Source organism: Typha angustifolia, chromosome 15 (genome assembly GCF_048772165.1).
Source record: "Typha angustifolia cultivar Huaian chromosome 15, ASM4877216v1, whole genome shotgun sequence".
NCBI classification, from domain to species: domain Eukaryota; kingdom Viridiplantae; phylum Streptophyta; class Magnoliopsida; order Poales; family Typhaceae; genus Typha; species Typha angustifolia.
The window spans coordinates 3,333,319-3,351,686 of NC_133253.1; the positions used below are offsets into that span (position 1 = coordinate 3,333,319).

Genomic DNA, 18,368 nt, shown 5'->3' on the forward strand with positions numbered 1-18,368 from the left:
GCTTGTATAAAACAACTGTTCAGTGTTACTAACCACCAAAGCTCCATATGTGACCTTAAATTGAGGTGAAAAACTGAAACATGTAGCAGAACCAAGAACAAGAATCTGACATATTCAGAAACTGGCACAAGGCAAAAAACGAATCACAGTATCATACAAAGCACCCATACAAATCATATAGCTACTACCGAAATTTGCTAGAAATAGCACGGTAAATTTCTTGTTCCATCAAATGTGATTCAAGGGCAGAACACACCAAACTATTTATAGAAAAGCTAATGAATTAAATTGAACATCATAACCTAAAGATAAATCTAACATGCCAAAAGTACCAAGTTGCATGTAACGCAAACCAGTACAGACTACAGGCTCCCAGCACCCATTGCACATAACATGGATTTGCAGCTAATTACAAATTGCTTAGTACTCAAAAGTATGAGAACAGAATTAGCAGCAGCTCAACCACAGAATGGAGATCATATACATGTACGACAGTATGGGCAGTCTCCACATCTGCGCAACCATGGGGTTAGGCATGAAGGATGGAATCTATGGCCACAACACAGCCTCATCAGCACAACCCCCTTGTAGAATTTCTCAAGGCATATGGAACACTCAGGTGATGCCATTGTAACTTCATCATCCTCTTCTGCAGATTGGAAAACTTCTACCTCTAGACTCTCGAGAGCTTCCTTGCTGAGACCTGGAGGCCTCTTGTTGCTGTCATCTCGGACAAATAAGGCTTCTTCTGAGTCGTCAATTGGGTTCTCAAATGGTGAACTTGATCCATACCAGTTTCTCTCAGTTTCCCAGTTCCCAATGTTAATAACTCTAAAGACATCGGTGCCTGCAAAATCATCCCAAGAGATGCGCGAAGCTGAAGTAGTACGCCTGGCAACAGATGACAGTTGTCAAAAATACAAAAATGTAGAAAATAGAAGCCAAATAAATGTCAAGTTCTGGGAATTTTGGAAAAATTATGAAATTGACTGATAAAGATTGTTTGGCATATTAATACATGTCTAGGCCGCTAATAAAGCAAACCTGCTTCCAGCAAGAGAAATGCCTCTTAGTCTTTCTAAAAGTCGTGCCCTTGCCTGTTGCACAGCACCAGGAAGTCTATCAGTCCTATATAACCTCAATCTGTCAACTCCATTTGTAATTTCATTGCTGCTGCTAGTGCCTGCGCCAGATCCACTAGCATCATCGATATCTATCGGAGCCGATTCCCTTATCTGAAAATACCCAAACTGAAGTAAAATTGACTCCTCCAGGAAATATAGACTAAAATCATTATTGATCTTTCTCTACAGTCACTATAAAAAAATGATCTGTGAGAAAATATGTATATGGCAGATAGTACCTATATATTTGAGAGTACTAATGCAATACTTCACTTGTTTATAACGCACAAAACAGAGAGGATAATTCTGTACTAAAAGCAAGGAAAAAATTTAGCTCATGGAACGGAAGTAGCAACTGAAGGATTTCAACCACACTAGTACATCTACATATACTTTCTCCACAGAATAGGATGCTTGACCCTCGCTAATGCTAAATCAACAATTCCTTAGTGGGAAAAATATAATAAACATATAACTATGTTAAAACTTCAACAAGATTCTGTATGTACAACTCCATTAGAAAAACTTTTTGCTTGAAGATACAGGGAAATCAACTAAAATTAGTTCTGAACAAAAGCAAAGAGCATCTCTTAAATTATCCAGGCATGACAACCACGAGTTCATGCAGCTAAAGGTGTCCATAAAGCACCACAGAGATCTAAAATGCCGAAGTAAATAGCAATTGCCAAATAGTGAAAGGTGCTTCCAGAATGGAACAATTTACACTATTGTTAGTATATATTTGTCTTGCATTACTAATCTATGGCTTTAAAGCAATCTAATATGCGAATATTAAGAGCAAACGAGCCAATACCAAATTACCAGAGTTGATTCCTGCAAATTATAGCAAAAGAATTCCACAAATCTCATAAAATGGTACTCTTCAATCAAATAAACCTATTTGAGACTGAGATTGCTGGGGAAAAGTGGGTGGCCAGTTTCTTTAGGGAACATAAATCTAATAATAGTTCTCTTTTTGGTCCGCAATAACAGTTCCAATGACTGGAACTCGATATCCTCATGGACTTCCTTAACTTATCCCCCCAATGACAGGAACAAGGAGCATCTATTCCCTAAAAACCAAGAAGAAAATATCTTATCCTAGCGGATGGTACAGTATGGCATGTTTATACAAAACCGATCGTACATAAAGGAACATCTTTTATCCAATTCAACCGATTTCCCTAGAATACGAACAACCAAAGCCTTGATCTTTCTTTGCGAGTTCACGTTCACTAAAAATCTAATCCTAAACGCACAAAAGGAGACAACTTTAAGCATTAAAACATCTATTGCCTAGGTTCAGAGGTTCGATCTCCATATCCTTACAGTTTGGGACCCGTGGTGGCAAACGTAGCGACTCTGCGGCGTCCCGACATGCGATCGACCGGTAGCAGCGGTCCCGTCCTCTCTGCGACGAAGGCGGCCGCGACGGCGCCGGTTGCGGCGGAGATCCTGGTCGCGATCGGAGACGAACTGGCCAACCCTTAACGGATTCGGATCCGGATCCGGATCCGATAACCTGCGAGACCTCCAGTTGTAGAAGAGCTCGGAAGCGCTGGTCATCCAAATCGATGCTTTCCTTTGGTCTCCGTCTCCTTCCTCTTCGCTCTTCCCTTCTACTATTTGGGCACAGGAGGAAGAAACGATTTTGGGGTAGCGGCGAACGATGCGACGACTGGCATTCTCGGGATAAGACCGGCGTAGTATCCTTAACCAGAGCCTCTGGTTAACTATCAATGTTATTACCAAAAAAATCTATTTTTGGTCTTCTTTTTCCTTTTTTCTTTTTTGACCAACTATTTTGGTCTGTCCTTCAAAAAGAAATTATCGAATTATTTAGTGCTTTTACTTAATAATAAAAAAGTGAATGATAATTTTAGGTCTTATTTAATTTGAGATTAAGTTCTGAACTTAATTAATTAATTTTATTTATTTTTTTTAAAATAAATTTAATTAAATATAAAAAAAATTAATTTAAGAGGATCTCTAAACTTAGAGCAAACGACGCTTAATATTTTACTGATACTGTTGAATAAATTTACTTATTACTGGACCGAAATGATTAAAAAAAAGTTAAAAACGGATTATTTTGGTCAAAAATACTGCCAGCGTTGGATAAGTCGGTTTGCGTATGAAAAGTTATAATACGCCGCGTGTAGAAATATCGTACGATATACTTTGCATATTTACCCCTCAAAATTTCATTATTCTCTTCTAATATTTTTCGTGTCGAAGCCTCTAGCGCTTGCAATTTGAAACATCTAAGAGGACAAAAATGCCCTTTTGAATATTCTTGAATAGTCTACACTCCAAGTTTATGAATGTGATCCTTTTTTGCACTCACGCCCTTCTAATATTGATATTTGTGTATAATACCCATCAAAGCACTTCCTTTCTTCTCCCCTCAAAAACTCTTCTTTATCCACGCCTTTCTCGCTCCACAACTACTACTCTGCGTTCAAACTAACGCATTCTTCGTGTCTCCCTTCACACAATTTGGATCGATCACAAAACAAAATACCAAGGCAATCCCATGCATGCACGTAGCCTGTTCAAATTTCAGCTATAAATTATTCCCCCAGATCATTAATACTCGATCATCGTATCTAAAGTACTTCTAATTACATAACGCTAGCTAATTATGTCAGGGTTTAGAGTTGCTTCTCTGCCTCTCCTCTTCCTTTATATTGGGCTCATTAGCTACGTACCAGTGGAAGCTAGAGTGCTAGGAAGAATGCTATCCTATGAGAACCATGGAAAAGTGGAGAAAGAACACCAATCTTTAGATAGTCTACTCTCAAATGGCTATGGATTGGGATTTGGCAGTGGAGGAAGCTTCGGTGGAGGTGTTGGCGGCGGCAATGGTGGTGCTAGTTTTGGGTATGGAGGTAGTTTCGGCGGCGGCGGGTTCGGTTTCGGCTCAGGCGTCGGCTCGGGGTTTGGCGGCGGATATGGTTCAGGTGGTGGTGGTGTCGGCGGCGGCATTGGCTTTGGCAGTGGCACTCCTCACAAAGGATATGGAGGGGAATCATTAGCTAATCCTTAGTAAGAATAAGTGTGTCTAAATTGGAATAAGGTTGATTTGTTTTTGAAGGTGATAGAGATTTCTTATCTTCTTATAATAGTATATCTTTCATTGGCTAATCACATGCATTGGTTTCAGTAAATTAAATCTCCGAATCTAATATGAGATGAGACAATTCGTTCGATCTGGAATGGAATGGCTGTCGACAATAATGTTTGTCAAACTAGGCACCTTTGTATTTTGGGAATAGACATGGCAAAATCTTGACCAAGATATTCAATGTATTCCCTCTTAAAATCAACCAATCTGAATATTAATTATCAAAACAGGACCATCTTTATAAGGAAAATGCTTCCTCTAAGTAGTTCTCTAAACTGACCCATTGTGATAATTACTTTGAGCAGTAGAGTTGGTTCTATGAGAGGAGTCGGTTTCGTCTCTTAACTCTTGACCGTCTCTAGAGAGAGAGAGATTACTTGTTTGGATCTCATTCTGGAGGGAAAAGATCGACATTTTGTACGTGCTCCTCTACTGCTCTACCTTCTTCCTCGTTGGGTTCTTCGGCCCTGCTCTCGCCTCTTTTTTCCCCTTTTAGGAATCCTACAACGACGGCGGTCATGGTGGGGAATCCAGAAGAATTCGGAGTACAAGCAATGCCGCATGGGGCTCCTCTAGTAAATCTGCTTTGGCGACAGTTCGGGAACATTTATCCGGGCATCTGAAGATTTATCTAGAGTCCTAGGCCAGGTTGAGGAGAAGATTGCAAAGATTACCATGATTCCAAGAGATCATGGGGAGGTATACTGCTTACAGCTTGTTGAGTTTGAAGGATTTTCTTGTTTCTAAGGAAATAGTTACTTGTTAGACTTCATATTTTCCAATCACCTCAACCCTTCCCAATTCACGACCCATACAGATGTTTCTGAACAAGTGGGCATACTGTAGCTATTTATAAGATCATTTTTCCTCTTGTTTAGCTTCTCGTTAGACATCTGGTTGACATAAAATTCCACAGAAGAGCAACAGGGTGCACACTTAATTAAAGTGAACATCTCCTTCTGTTGTGTTTTATCTTCATATTGATTCTTACCATTTAACTTAACATAGCTTACACCAAACGGTACTATCAAAATAGTGATAATTATTGTAGCTTGACTTGACTACCTGTAGTGAGTTAGCTATTGATGTGCAGAACTTGAGCTGTATCAATTGAAAGTTTGGGGTATTGAGATTTTTATGTTTCCAGTCAATACTGATATATGCTATTTGGCTCAATAAGCAGTTTGGCTCAATAATACATTATCTCTTAGACTTCTATTTTTTGGGAATAAATCTAGTGTTGCTCAATATAACATATTTTATCATTTTTATATATTGTTGCTAGAGCGAAGAAACATTACGTGTTGATCAAATTTCATAAAGGTGTATTATTGCAACATAACTTCAATTGCTGACAGCATAGAAATCTACTTCAGAACATCTCTTGCAGAATGGTTTAAATATGGATATTGGCTATGACTAACACATTTGTATTGGTTTAATGGTGAAACCAAAACAAGGGGATGGTCTTCTATTTTATTCAATGTTAGTGAACTGAACAATTGCCGAAGTATGCACCTTCTCTTTTGAGCTCTTTTAGTAACTTGTGGTTTTGTTTTTTCTTTTCTTTTTTATTCCTCTGTAGATGCAGTCTTCCATTTCAGATAGTTTGTAATTGCCACCATGATTTCCTTTACTACAAAATGATAGCTTTACACTGAACCGGTGTCTTAAACGAAGAAAATGATGATAATTTAGTTTTATTTTTTTGAAAGTGACTCAACACTCTTTAAAAGTTAAAATGTGGAGCTTTCTTTTGTGAAATTGGTGAGTCATAATCACTTACTGGTTTGATCACAGCATGTCTTTGCCTATATGATCTTCCAACCAAGAACTGTCATGCCGCAGTGTAAGCATGGGCAATCCGTATACCATCTAAGGTTAGATTACTTGAAGATTAATATGATAACTATATACGATCTACTCTTTTTCATATTATTTTTTCTAATTATATTACAACCTTCTACTTCTCTTTAACGCTCGATTTGAGTAGTTTTTTTTGTAGTTGGAAAAATGATGAATGAAGAAGCAAGCATGAATTACTCTTAGATAAGCCTGCACAACAACTTAATGTTCTTATCTTAATAGCGGAACGTTAATTTTAGCTTAATTGACTAACATGTTCAGGTGATACCTTATAAGTTTCTATCCTCATTTTTTTTTCCTAACCTTTTCCTTTCTAGTTGATTGATGTCATAGATTATAAGTTGAATCTTTTCTTTGTTTTTGGCAGGCGATCTCTCATAAGAGGAGAGAAATGGGTAGCAAGCAAGTGGATAAGAAATCAGATATCATTAGATTCATAGTAATATTGGTGTTCTAATTATTGGATAAACATGGCTTGCAAATTTCAGGTACTTGCATGGATTAACGCCTGCAAATAACTATCAGTGGACAAAGTTGGCTCGTGAAGACACTTGCATCCCAAAAATCCTAGCCCATCTAACTTTCCAAGTCCTTTATGGCGATCTTCTCTCTTTTCAAAGATGATCAAATTGAGAAGGAATCGATGAAAGAAAGAGGGGGACAAAGAAATAAATCATACAAAGTGACATGATGATGATAGAAGACTTTGTTTTCTCCCACATTAAGAGACCTCAGAATCAATCAGAAACAAGGTAGTGATAGTAGTGTCAAATGACTGACTGTTATACCCTTATTTGTAATCCTCACTATTTTATTTTTCATATATTATAACTGCAATCTAATAGTAGAAATCTAAGGTTTTCTAGAAAAAAAATCTAATCTCACAGTAAAAAAAACTCATATAGATCATAATATACACCTAAAAAAATAAGAACAAAAATATTAACTCGTCAAACATAAAAACAATTAAACTTAGAAGACGATTCGGTCTCTTATCTAGCAAAATTCTAATTTATTAAATGCTGGCAAGTTTAGTACTGGTTGGCGTAGCTCTGTGACTAAATAAGACAAGGAACAATATTACACAAACTATTCTCAGGACCAAATTTAGCATGAGTGAAATAAAAGCAAGTTTAGTACTGGTTTTAATAATAATAATAATAATAATAGTAATAATTAACAAGATATTATTAAGAAAGGATAGTACTTCTATTTCTTTTAATTATTAATGTACTAAAACCAATGTACACTGTCCTAGTGATTAACAACATTTTAGAGTACATTCCAATGTACTCTTTAACCGTATGATATAATTCAACTCTTTCACACCGAACCTTCTTTCCCTCTCCGTAACTCACCCCCACCCTGAGTCTCTGACCATGTCTCGGAATTCTCTCTCTCTCCTCTCTCTCTCTCTCTCTAGTAGAGTGGGCCCCACACTACAGGGGCGAACCAAACCCCACGCCAACGACGAAGGCGCCTCGCTTTGTCTCGCCTCGCTTCCGTCCTGTTTGACTGCTGACTTCCACTAAAGAAAAAAGCTCTCTCCTTTTTGACCATTAACTACTCCTCCTTGCCATCCCACCACCATTCCCAGAACAAGCTCTTCCGTTTCTCTCTTTCTCTTGCAAGATTCTAATGGCGTCTTTGTCTCTGCTCCCCTTCTCCTTCGTCCTCTTCCTCCTCGCGGCGTCTCCGGTTATCTCCACCAACTCCGAAGGTATCACTTTCGACTGCCCTCTTCCTTTTTCTTTGTGAAAGAAGAGAAAGAGAGAGAGATGTGTTCTGCTTTTCGATTTCGATTCAATTGGTTGACGGGTCGCGAACCCAAATTCGCAGGGGAGGCTTTGCACGCGCTCCGCACGAAGCTTTCGGATCCAACCAACGTGCTCCAGAGCTGGGACCCCACCCTCGTCAACCCCTGCACCTGGTTCCATGTCACCTGCGATGATCGCAACCGTGTAATTCGCCTGTAAACCCCTAATTTTCCCTATTTCTCCCCTCGGATCGTTCTCCTTTTTAGCCTTCTTCAGTTGTAAAAGGTTGAACACTTTTTATGGTTTTGGTCGCAGGGATTTGGGGAATTCTAATATCTCTGGCCCTCTTGGCCCTGAGCTTGGTCGACTGCAGCACCTCCAATATCTGTAAAAAAAATTTATCCATATCTTCTCCTTTCTTTCTGTTGTTATGATGTTTTCTTTTTCCTTTTTCCTGGTCAAAAGATGGGATTTTGATTATGGGCAGGGGTTAAAATTCGCAGGGAGCTGTACAGGAACAACTTTGAAGGGAAAATTCCGGAGGAATTGGGTAATTTGAAGAACTTAATAAGCATGGACTTGTATGGGAACCATCTTGAAGGGCAGATTCCAAAGTCATTTGCTAAATTGAAGTCCCTTAGATTCCTGTAAGCCATCAAAGTCTAACAAGTCTTTTCCCCCCCCCCCACTTTACTGTCAAATTTGATTTGAAGATGTTTGCTTATATGCTTTCTTCTTCTTGTTCACACAAGGCGTCTGAACAACAATAAGCTAAAGGGATCCATTCCAAGAGAGCTAGCCTCACTCTCGAACCTCAAAGTCATGTAAGTTAATGCTGGACTTGAATCTCCTTCTTATTCCTTTGATTGTGTATGCATTGGTACTAAAAGATTGTCTTCAACTTTTTCAGTGATCTTTCGAATAACGATCTTTGCGGAACCATTCCAATTGATGGCCCATTTTCCACTTTCCCCCCTCAAAGGTAATGGCAGACACCCATCTATATATGATAATTTTTAGATATTTTGAAGATTCGTTTTAGGCTATCATATCCTAGAGATTATATTTCAGCCTAGTGAAAGGGTAAGAGGGATCAAATCACTGTTGTCTGTTGATAGAGCAATAAAAAGAAAGAGTTAAAATATTAGTATTTCTTATCATTACTGTTGTATAGGCATACGTAGATACTATTACCCATATCTTGGGCATTAACCACCTTGTCGTAGAAAATGCTAGCTATAATTTATTGTTTCCTCTCACTTAATTGAAAGTTGAAGCTAAAGAAATTGTCACTTTTCATGGTGTGGCATAATTATGCATGAGCAATTTGTTTTGTACTATTTGCTGTGCTCTGTTAGATGTCATTCTTCCTATTTCCAGGGTACTATCTATCCCTTTGATGTAGGCTAATGTCATGATTTCTGTTCTTATCACTTGTAAAGAATGATGGCTCTTAATGCAATGTTAATTAAGAACCCATTGCTTTCATTCCATCCTATGCTGAAGAATGGATCTCGGTCAGCTAATCGTTAAAATAAGATCAGTCATAAATCTGTAACTTTCTGCTGTTGGTTTATCTTGATATGAGAAAATTCAATTAACGAAGATGTATGTCCAAATACTATTCATCACATGCCTAGTTTACAAGTTTCCATTCAATTGCATATGACTTTGATGTCCTGTTCTTATCATAGTCTACTGACTTGTAGAATTGTCCTCATGGACTGAGAAGGGCATGTTTAGCTACAGTCTAGAGTGCCCTACATTGTCTCATTTCCAAAATTTTCTTTCTGTGAGAAGATCTAAATGAAATAAAGTAGGCATAGTTACTGCTACTCTTACTAGCCATACAATTTTCATACTTCAGAAAAAAAAAAAAAGAATCCCAGTTGTATTTGATTAATGTATCTGAACATGTTTTTTTTTCTCTCTTTTTCTGGCATTTCAGCTTCGAAAACAACAGCAGACTCAATGGACCGGAACTTCAAGGATTAGTTCCTTATGACTTTGGATGTTGAGAGCGTCTACTAATACTGAAGTAGTATCTATAAGAAATCCTATCAATGTGGTTGTAGAGAACTTGCTGAGAGGATATAGAATCTTGGCAGTAAGAAATACCGGTATTTAATGTTACTAGCCAATCTATTTATGGACTACATAACTTGAATATAATGTAAGAAGATTGATGAGCTTATATATATATATATATATATATCTGTTAAACTGCATGTTGCAAAATCAGATGCTTAAGGTTCATCTTTTGTATTCTTTCATGTGTTAATCACAATCAGTAAAGTTTCGGTAGAGTTTTTTGCAATCCAGAAGATTTGGGTAATGACTGTTTCTGTGGGAGGTGAAACACATTTTTGCAGAAAAGGGGTTATGTCCTTGCCTGTCTCGTTGGAACAACCACTGGTATCAAGCAAAAGTTAATATGAGACGCCATCCTGCTCTTAGTCTCCTGTTTTGTTTCTCCAACACCACTTACACCTTAAGCTTAGTAACAGAGATCTTCCATCACCAGGCTACAGTGAACAACCCACTGATAGCAATTCCAGTAAGATTTAATCTCATGAAGCAATTGCTCGATTTCTAATGAAATCATACGAGAACAGCCTTACCTCAACAACCTTCACTCTTTCTCGATAAACATTAGCTATATTTTGACCCCTTTACACTGACAAAGAAGACATCTTTAAATTTCAGGACTCTCACCCAGCAGCCAACAGAACAGGAGAATTCATATTAAGAAATTTTAAACAAGAACACATGGGAAAAAGAAAAGAAAAGAAAAGAAAAGAAAAGAAAAAAGAGTGCTTATGCTTATAGAGTAACCGAATCATCAGAGGTCAATGGTGTTGCTGAAGGAACATTGCTCAGATAAATTAAGTACCCAAATAAATATCACCATCTATGGCATAATACAACTTCAATTTTCTGCACCTTCCCTATTAGGTACGCATCCTGCTGTTTTCTGCTGCTCTCACTTGAAGGAAGTATGGATGTGCCTGCATAAAAGGAAGAAAGTCGATATGGGATAAAGGGTTTAGAAAACGTTGGAATTCTTTTAGCACGACTACTATTGGTCACTCAGAAAATGTGAGAGAATATGAATCTAATAACGTAAAAGACTACTTGTCAACAGTCCTGAAAATATTGAGTCCCTTGCTATTGTCAGGTCTCTTTATGAAGGTCAAAATTTCTCTGTTCACTTGTATGAACCCAAACCAAAAGAGAACATGGACCAGGAACTTCGTCTGCATAGTTGCTGCAAAGCCACAATAGCTAATAAAATGACCTGCCTGCTGGTTTGGTGATATTGATGCACCTGAGACACTGATTGAGGACACTAATACCACTGAACTAATTGATTATGTTGTTATCGCTATTCAACATAAAGTAACATTTTTAATGTAAATATGTTGTTACTTACTATATCTATCGAGGGATACTTTAAGCTTAGTTGAGTCTCGGTCACAAAAAGTACAATATAACGGAATAGGATATCACCATACTGAGTAGAGGTTCAAAAGTTACCATCGCTTCTCGTGCTGTGAGCCTATCCTGGTGATCATAGCGAAGAAGTTTATCCAGAAAATCTATTGCCTGAATGCAGTAATTAAGTAATAACAAGTTAACAACAATAGTAAGCACTCGTGATGTTGATCAGAGACAACAAGACCCTCCTGAATAACTAATAACAATAAAATTCATAAAAAAGCTTTAAAGGAAAGAGAACCTCTGGAGAAACAAGATGCTGATTGTCCGCATTAATGAATTTAGACCAAGGTTTCCTGCTGTGCCTGCAGCATGTAACAAGCACAACAATAAATCACTTAAAAACTTATCTTTAAAGCATTTGACTTAAGTACTTCACAGAAACAAGGCTATAGTGTTATACGACTCAGATATCATAGGAGTAAAAAGAACAGTCAGAATGGATCTAAATATTACCTTCCAACAAGAGCTTCAAGCTGAGGATCAAGCTCTAACCGATATTTACTTAAATAAGAATATAGTTCATCTGTTCCAAGCACCTAGAGAATTAAAAAACCAATGTTCAGACAATCATTTAATTCAGTGCAACAAGTACCTCGAAAACTTGACAAGCAAATGTAATTTTAAATCATCCATGCTACACAAGTAGTAGTTTAATACACAAACCACTTGACAAAAAACTTTCAAAGGAGTGAAAACATAGCTCAACAATCAAAGCTTGAGGCAGTCAAAATACAAGTTGCAGAAATATTTCTTATATAGTTTGGGCCATTAACATGCCAAGTTCTCATATGAGAAGTTAGGAGAATTGAAGTTCCAAAAATTCCAAAATAGCTTCAAACACATCATGACCTGAATGCACTAACTCCATCCAGAAACAAAAAGCTAATCTTCTACTTACCTTTGCGATTTTAACAAGCTGGTCATGATTGTCATGGCCATAGAAAAAGGGTTCCTTGCGAAATATCTGCAAACCAACAACAAAGAAGTGGACCCAGTTTTATTTTGAAGGCATTAAGCAAAATAGAGCAACATAAGGATTTTGAGTTAAATATTCACTAAAATCACATCAAAATAGCAATATTTTCCTTGAAAAGCAGAAGAAGAATGTTACCATTCCAGCAAACATGCAACCAAGACTCCACATGTCCAAGGAGTAGTCATAATCTTGTAGATCAACCAGGAGTTCAGGTCCCTTGAAATATCTGGATAACAAAAAGTCAAAAACAAAAAGAAAATGAACACTTATATACGTAAAATAAGAATGAGTGTGCTACTTGCATTCTAAGATGCAGGATAGAAGAAAATCGTCAATATAGATTCAATGTGAACTTTGCCCAATTAAAGAACTGATATTGCCAGTTCCAGATTCAAAAACAAAAAGAAAATGAACACTTATATACGTAAAATAAGAATGAGTGTGCTACTTGCATTCTAAGATGCAGGATAGAAGAAAATCGTCAATATAGATTCAATGCGAACTTTGCTCAATTAAAGGACTGATATTGCCAGTTCCAGATTCCATCACTGGGACTTCCAAAAGTTTGGGTTAGCCATTAGATGGCATCGCAGTAATGAAATTAGAGGAGAGAATGTTTGTATTGAATAAGAGATCCATCATGTGATGTCAATTATCTAGATTCTAGAGCAATTCAAATGGAGGATCTACATAAAGATTCAAATAAATTTATCATCAGCTGTGAATCTCATAGCAGGTTGGTATTCATCCATGCTAGATTCCTACTAAGATTACATTGAAGAGCCACCAAGTTATGACCTTTCTGGCAAGTCAGCAGGTCGGACCACCTAGTACCTACCTCAAGGAAGGAAAAATCCTCTTCAAAACCCCAAAACATGAAACAGTCTAGAAGAAAGCAAAAGTTGGCGACTTTTCAAACAGGAAGCTGCTTTGATCTATTAAAAGAACACAAAGTACAAACAGATGAAAAAGGAACACAACGATTTAAATTAACTATGTATAAGATGAAAATCTAATCACTCATTTGCTTAATAAAGTAACATAGGGCATTTTTCAGAAAGAAGGTTATAGAAAAATTGAGGATTAAAAGCCAATCTTGAGTGGCCACTCATCAGCTCATGCTGGCTCGGCTCTTCAACATTCTTAGAAGAATTGTCACAAAACTAGATAATAGAACTAGGTCGTGTCTCTCTTTCAGAAGAGCAATGAAGTAGATTAAAGTCTCTCTTTCATGAGAACACCATAAAAGCCATCAAATTCATTAATGCCATTAACTCAAAAATATGTCACTTCAATCTAGAAAGTGCTGATAATAATGAAATAACAAGCATGTAAGCACAAGAAAAACCCCAAAACAAAACTTGCCTTGAAGCAACACGAACATTGTATTCTTTGCCAGGATGATAGAACTCAGCCAGTCCCCAATCTATTAAACGGAGTTTTCTTAGTTCATGATCAATCATGACATTATGAGGCTTGACGTCTCGATGCATGATTCCTTGTGAATGACAGTAATCTAGTGCCTGAAATTATATTAGGGGCAAACTATCAAAAAGAAGAAGTAAATTAGCATGTTAAAAATTCCAAACTGTCTAATGCCAAAATTCAGGAAAAAAAAAAGAATCTCAATTTATGCTTATGAGATTTCATTTAACTGCTTAAAATTGAGAAAAAGCACCAGCGAAATCCCATTCCTTACAAATGCTTTGATCATATAAGCTCATTTGCAAGAAAGAAGTACTGTATAGTTTTGTTTTGGGTGATAATACAGCCTGAAAATCTATAAAACCTAACTTCAAGCCACCCAAATATAGAGAGCAATAATATTTGTGAGGATGCCATAGTATTGCTTAAAAACAAAGTATATTAGGGTGACAAAAAATAATCAAAAGCAAGTAGCACCGTACCTTAAGAAGTTCATAAATGTAGTAGCGTATGTCATAATCTGTCAATGTTGGGTACAGAACTTTAAAATCTGTACTGTTTACATATTCAAATATCAAGCTAGGCGTTTTGGAATGCTGATCCCTGACAATGTCAAGAAGTTTGACGACATTGGGACCACCACAAAGGTTCTGAAGTATCTTTATCTCCCTCTTTATCTGCAAATCCCAATAATGAATCACTAGGTGAGAACATAAGAAGATCAGCTAAACAAAAAGTTTCCAGAATTCATTCCTATTCATTGAGACAGTTGACGGATTACACTGTTAGGAAGTACCAGTAACTTCATTTTGAGAGTAAAATATAACAACATCATATCATTTAGTGTTATGTAGAAGATATATCATCAACTAGGACGTTAAAGGGATTCACAAATATCAAAATCATCCTTGAATGAGGAACTATAAGAACAAAAGTTCTGAAATATATTCAGCCATACTGCTGAAAAGATGAAAATATTTCAGCTTCCCAGTACTAGAGTCCTTACTGACAAAAGAATGCAAAACACACTTATTGGTAGAAGGTTTACAATATGAAAATAGATTTCTGCTTTCTAGTCCTCTTTCACATGTCACATCTCATCTCAATGATCCTAAGATACTTTAGAGGCCAAACATCTTGTCAGAAAAATTGAGCTAGACATCTTTCTCACTTGCAAAGAAAACCAAAGGAGTTAATGTAACAATTTTCCTTTAAATGTGTTCTAATTTGCACTGTGTATTTACTATTTAGCTGAACATATTTCATGCATAGGACAAAAAACATGTTTTTGGAAAGACAAGGCCACTTATGATATCTTTCACTTCATTTGGCATTCTATAATTGTTTTCTAGGAAAAAAAATTTATTCTTAAACTGAGGATTTCATGTTGTTCTAAGAAGTTGAGATAAGGATAGACTAACTGGTTTGACATATTGAAACTATTTCATCATATTTGGACCAATAAGCATCTACCCTACTCCTTCCTCAATCTACCTGTAATTCAGTATGTGAAATCTATAATCATCAATTCATCAAACAAGTATGTGCTATCAGTAAACGTAACAAGGAAAAAGAGAAGGAACTAAAGCAATTCTTTTATCCTTTACAGAAAAGTACCTTCTTTTTCTTAACAGGCTTTAGGATCTTAATGATGCACCGCTCATTATTTGTTACATTTATGCCTTCAAAGACTTCACTGTATTTACCTCTTCCTACCTTCCGTACGACCTCATAGTCATCCTGTTCACTGAGAAAAGAATATTGAAACAAGTGACTGAAAATACCATGGTTTTCATAACTAATTCACATAATTTGCATAATCTCTATCTAACAGACCAAAAAAACAAGAGAACAATCAGAATAGCTAAAGATATAGTAGAGTATCTCACTGACAACTTTAGCTAACAAGCAAGCTTGTTCATGAAATTTGTGACTGTTCACTATAACATCCAGATATTTATGCAATTCTGTAGCTGCTCAAAAAGAGAAATTACTATGTAAAAGTAACACAAGTGTACCATAAGATCACAAGCTATAATTGAAAATATATTTTTTACTTATTAAAAAAATCTGTGTATAAAATGAACAAGATTAGTATTGCGCAATTGTACTATGGTCTATGCTGTTTCAATCAAAGCTCTAACATTTTAGATCACCTTCTCTAATGAGAGGTGACATGTTTGGTTTCTAATGAAACACTTTGTTGTCAATATATATAAATATATTGTTCAATTGTGCATGGGGCAAGCAAAGATCCTCAATCCTCAGTATGCATGGGACAGGTAAAGATCTTGAGAAGCTCGATAACTACAGCACTGAAAATTGACAATTTCATCTCGGTCAATGAAAAGAAATTAACTCACAGGGACCACCACTATAGATTATTTAACACGCATGCAGAATCATAGAAACAAGCATATGAATATTTTTCCAAAGTGAAAAAGAAAATCACATAATGCAAGGAAGACATTGTTATTAATAGTGTTGCGAAGATCAGTACTATAATATCAACTTTTACACCACAAGATAATGAGAGACTGCTAGAACTTTCATTCCTTCAATTAAAGGATGTTAATCTGGTCTTGCCTCAATACTGGGCATGGTTGATCTAGTAGCTTGTGAATGCTAGAGTATTGATATATTCAAGTAAGTATCCAACCCGATTTCTAGAAATTAGAAATACAGTGATGATGTAAGTTGCTAGACTATGCAGAAAACACAACAAGAGGATCATAAAAACGTAAATACATTGTGCATGCTTGAGAGGTAATGTCCCTTTAACTCATGTCAATCTAATGTTATCTTAAAAGGGTCCTATAAATCACTCTATATGATCTTTTAAACTCAACAAGTTCGCACTAATTCCCAATAATGAGAAAGCTCCATATACTAGGAATTGACACTTTGAGAGTTACTGCAGAATGGTGTCCTTCCTCTAATGACAACAATATTGTAGTGGGTACCACAGATGGTTTAAGCTTATAAAATATGGACACTTGCACCAATCGAATAATCTGAATAGCTATAGGGATGCTATTTAAATCATAGATTCTCTCAATTTCAGGTCCAAGAAGGTTATTAAAATATCCTTTTAAGACAACGTGAAGGACCTGAAATACATATGCAGCAAACAAGAATGTCTAACTAATAAGGTAGTAATGGATATTTGCAAGTACTCCTATATACTCAATAGTGAATATACACAACTATGAGAGTTAAAACTGTAATCATGGATATTTACAGGATCTCCTGTATACCCAATAGTGAATATACACAACTAAGAGAGTCAAAACTATGGGCTCGTAGAGCTTTAGAAAGAACGAGATCAATATTTGCCACATGCCATGATCTAAAATAATAGAACGATAATTGATATGTCCTACAATGGCACTTGTCATGAACTAGTATGTAAATATAAGGTGGTCAAAGTACATAGCATAGCCGAAGCAGGAAGGGTCTCAAAGGAGATCAATATTCAAGTAAGGCTGTCATAACGTTTTCTTGGACCGATGGATTTATGTAAAATCTAAAACTAAGTCAGTTCAATAGTACTTCACTAGGTTAATCAACAGGTTGAATCAAGGGCTTCTATAGATAACTTGACTCATCTTGAACGAAAACACCAGGTCTATGCTTCACACCAAATACATCCTAAAACCCGAAAAGAGATTAAACATATCGACCATAGAGATCAAACCAGAACCGGAGCATAAATAAAAAGGAAAATCGAAGAGTAGAATTAGGATTAGTGCTAGGGTTCCAAAATCCGAAGATGGTAGATTCTTACCCCCACTGGACGGTGAGGGATTCGTAGTCCCAGTACTCCTTGGGCCGATGCACGTTGATGTCGGCATACACCCGAGCCTTCGACATAGTCTCAGATCTCACCGCCGACGCCGCAACGGTGATCTCTGGTGATCGAGAGGATCCCCCTCCTATCCGCGAAACTTTTGGATCGGCTAATAGGCTTGTAGCTGAAACTGCTATTGGAGAAGAGTGAAGAGTGAAGAGAGAGAAGAGAATCAGTTGGCCGTGGGCTTTCGCGGCCCACGGAATCGAGAGCGAGACGGATTCCTTCGCTTACCTTTGATTTTTTTTGTTTCTCTTATCTGTCCTTCAGATATTGGCCTTTGAACATTTTTCATTTCCACCCTACTTTTTTCTATTATTTCTGGTTTGAACCAACTATTTGTTTTGGTCCATCCACCCTTTTTCTTTCTCCTTTTCTTTTCCAATAACTATGTGAAAAGGCACTCTGGATTAGTTTCTGTGATGAAAACTAACAAAGGGGTTTTTAGATAAATTATGCACAAAATTGAGAGATTGATTTGCATAGATCTTAATCAGACTATTGTTTAATGGATTGCTTAACTACAGTCTCAAAATTATCAATTGTGATATAGTAAATTATTAATAGAATAAATTCAGCCTGAAGCCTGGTTTTGGGCTGCTTGCTAGTCTTCAATCCATTCCTTTCTAATTAGAGAAGTTAGAGAAGTCCAATCACAAAATCAAGTTGACTATAACTGAAATAGGGATGAGTGACCAACAGACATAACTGACGCATGGCATGAACTGAGAGAGCTAAGAAA

At 36.8% G+C, this 18,368-nt stretch overlaps 3 protein-coding genes across 3 annotated transcripts; 1 reads left to right on the plus strand and 2 right to left on the minus strand.

Annotated features, from left to right (window-relative positions):
- Window positions 1-159: 159 nt before the first annotated feature.
- On the minus strand, window positions 160-2,844 carry LOC140779506 (probable E3 ubiquitin-protein ligase RHY1A). The gene is made up of 3 exons (XM_073124591.1): window positions 2,454-2,844; window positions 1,045-1,235; window positions 160-891 (listed from the first exon to the last, which is right to left on the minus strand). Exons 1-3 carry the CDS (start codon window positions 2,688-2,690, stop codon window positions 477-479), a joined length of 843 nt encoding a protein of 280 aa, XP_072980692.1. The 5' UTR covers window positions 2,691-2,844; the 3' UTR covers window positions 160-476.
- Window positions 2,845-7,675: 4,831 nt separating this feature from the next.
- Window positions 7,676-10,124, plus strand: LOC140778121 (leucine-rich repeat protein 2-like). The gene is made up of 7 exons (XM_073122687.1): window positions 7,676-7,837; window positions 7,957-8,089; window positions 8,190-8,261; window positions 8,378-8,521; window positions 8,627-8,698; window positions 8,785-8,856; window positions 9,823-10,124. Exons 1-7 carry the CDS (start codon window positions 7,756-7,758, stop codon window positions 9,890-9,892), a joined length of 645 nt encoding a protein of 214 aa, XP_072978788.1. The 5' UTR covers window positions 7,676-7,755; the 3' UTR covers window positions 9,893-10,124.
- A 468-nt stretch (window positions 10,125-10,592) lies between these two features.
- LOC140778122 (casein kinase II subunit alpha-2) lies at window positions 10,593-17,849 on the minus strand. The gene is made up of 10 exons (XM_073122688.1): window positions 17,564-17,849; window positions 15,394-15,523; window positions 14,259-14,453; window positions 13,717-13,874; window positions 12,487-12,577; window positions 12,274-12,339; window positions 11,829-11,911; window positions 11,614-11,677; window positions 11,412-11,480; window positions 10,593-10,882 (listed from the first exon to the last, which is right to left on the minus strand). The coding sequence occupies exons 1-10, from the start codon at window positions 17,647-17,649 to the stop codon at window positions 10,826-10,828; spliced, it is 999 nt and encodes a 332-aa protein (XP_072978789.1). The 5' UTR covers window positions 17,650-17,849; the 3' UTR covers window positions 10,593-10,825.
- Window positions 17,850-18,368: the final 519 nt, after the last annotated feature.

Excerpts from the sequence above, each read along its gene's own strand:
- LOC140779506 (XM_073124591.1), bottom strand. The coding sequence starts at position 2,690 with ATGACCAGCGCTTCCGAGCTCTTCTACAACTGGAGGTCTCGCAGGTTA. Across the intron at positions 1,236-2,453 it reads GCCACCACGGGTCCCAAACT|ATAAGGGAATCGGCTCCGAT; the intron begins GTAAGGATATGG and ends GGGTATTTTCAG. Across the intron at positions 892-1,044 it reads ATTTCTCTTGCTGGAAGCAG|GCGTACTACTTCAGCTTCGC; the intron begins GTTTGCTTTATT and ends ATCTGTTGCCAG.
- LOC140778121 (XM_073122687.1), top strand. The coding sequence starts at position 7,756 with ATGGCGTCTTTGTCTCTGCTCCCCTTCTCCTTCGTCCTCTTCCTCCTC. Across the intron at positions 8,090-8,189 it reads CGCAACCGTGTAATTCGCCT|GGATTTGGGGAATTCTAATA; the intron begins GTAAACCCCTAA and ends TTTTGGTCGCAG. Across the intron at positions 8,262-8,377 it reads CTGCAGCACCTCCAATATCT|GGAGCTGTACAGGAACAACT; the intron begins GTAAAAAAAATT and ends TAAAATTCGCAG.
- LOC140778122 (XM_073122688.1), bottom strand. The coding sequence starts at position 17,649 with ATGTCGAAGGCTCGGGTGTATGCCGACATCAACGTGCATCGGCCCAAG. Across the intron at positions 13,875-14,258 it reads ACATTTATGAACTTCTTAAG|GCACTAGATTACTGTCATTC; the intron begins GTACGGTGCTAC and ends ATATAATTTCAG. Across the intron at positions 10,883-11,411 it reads TCACAGCACGAGAAGCGATG|GCACATCCATACTTCCTTCA; the intron begins GTAACTTTTGAA and ends CCTTTTATGCAG.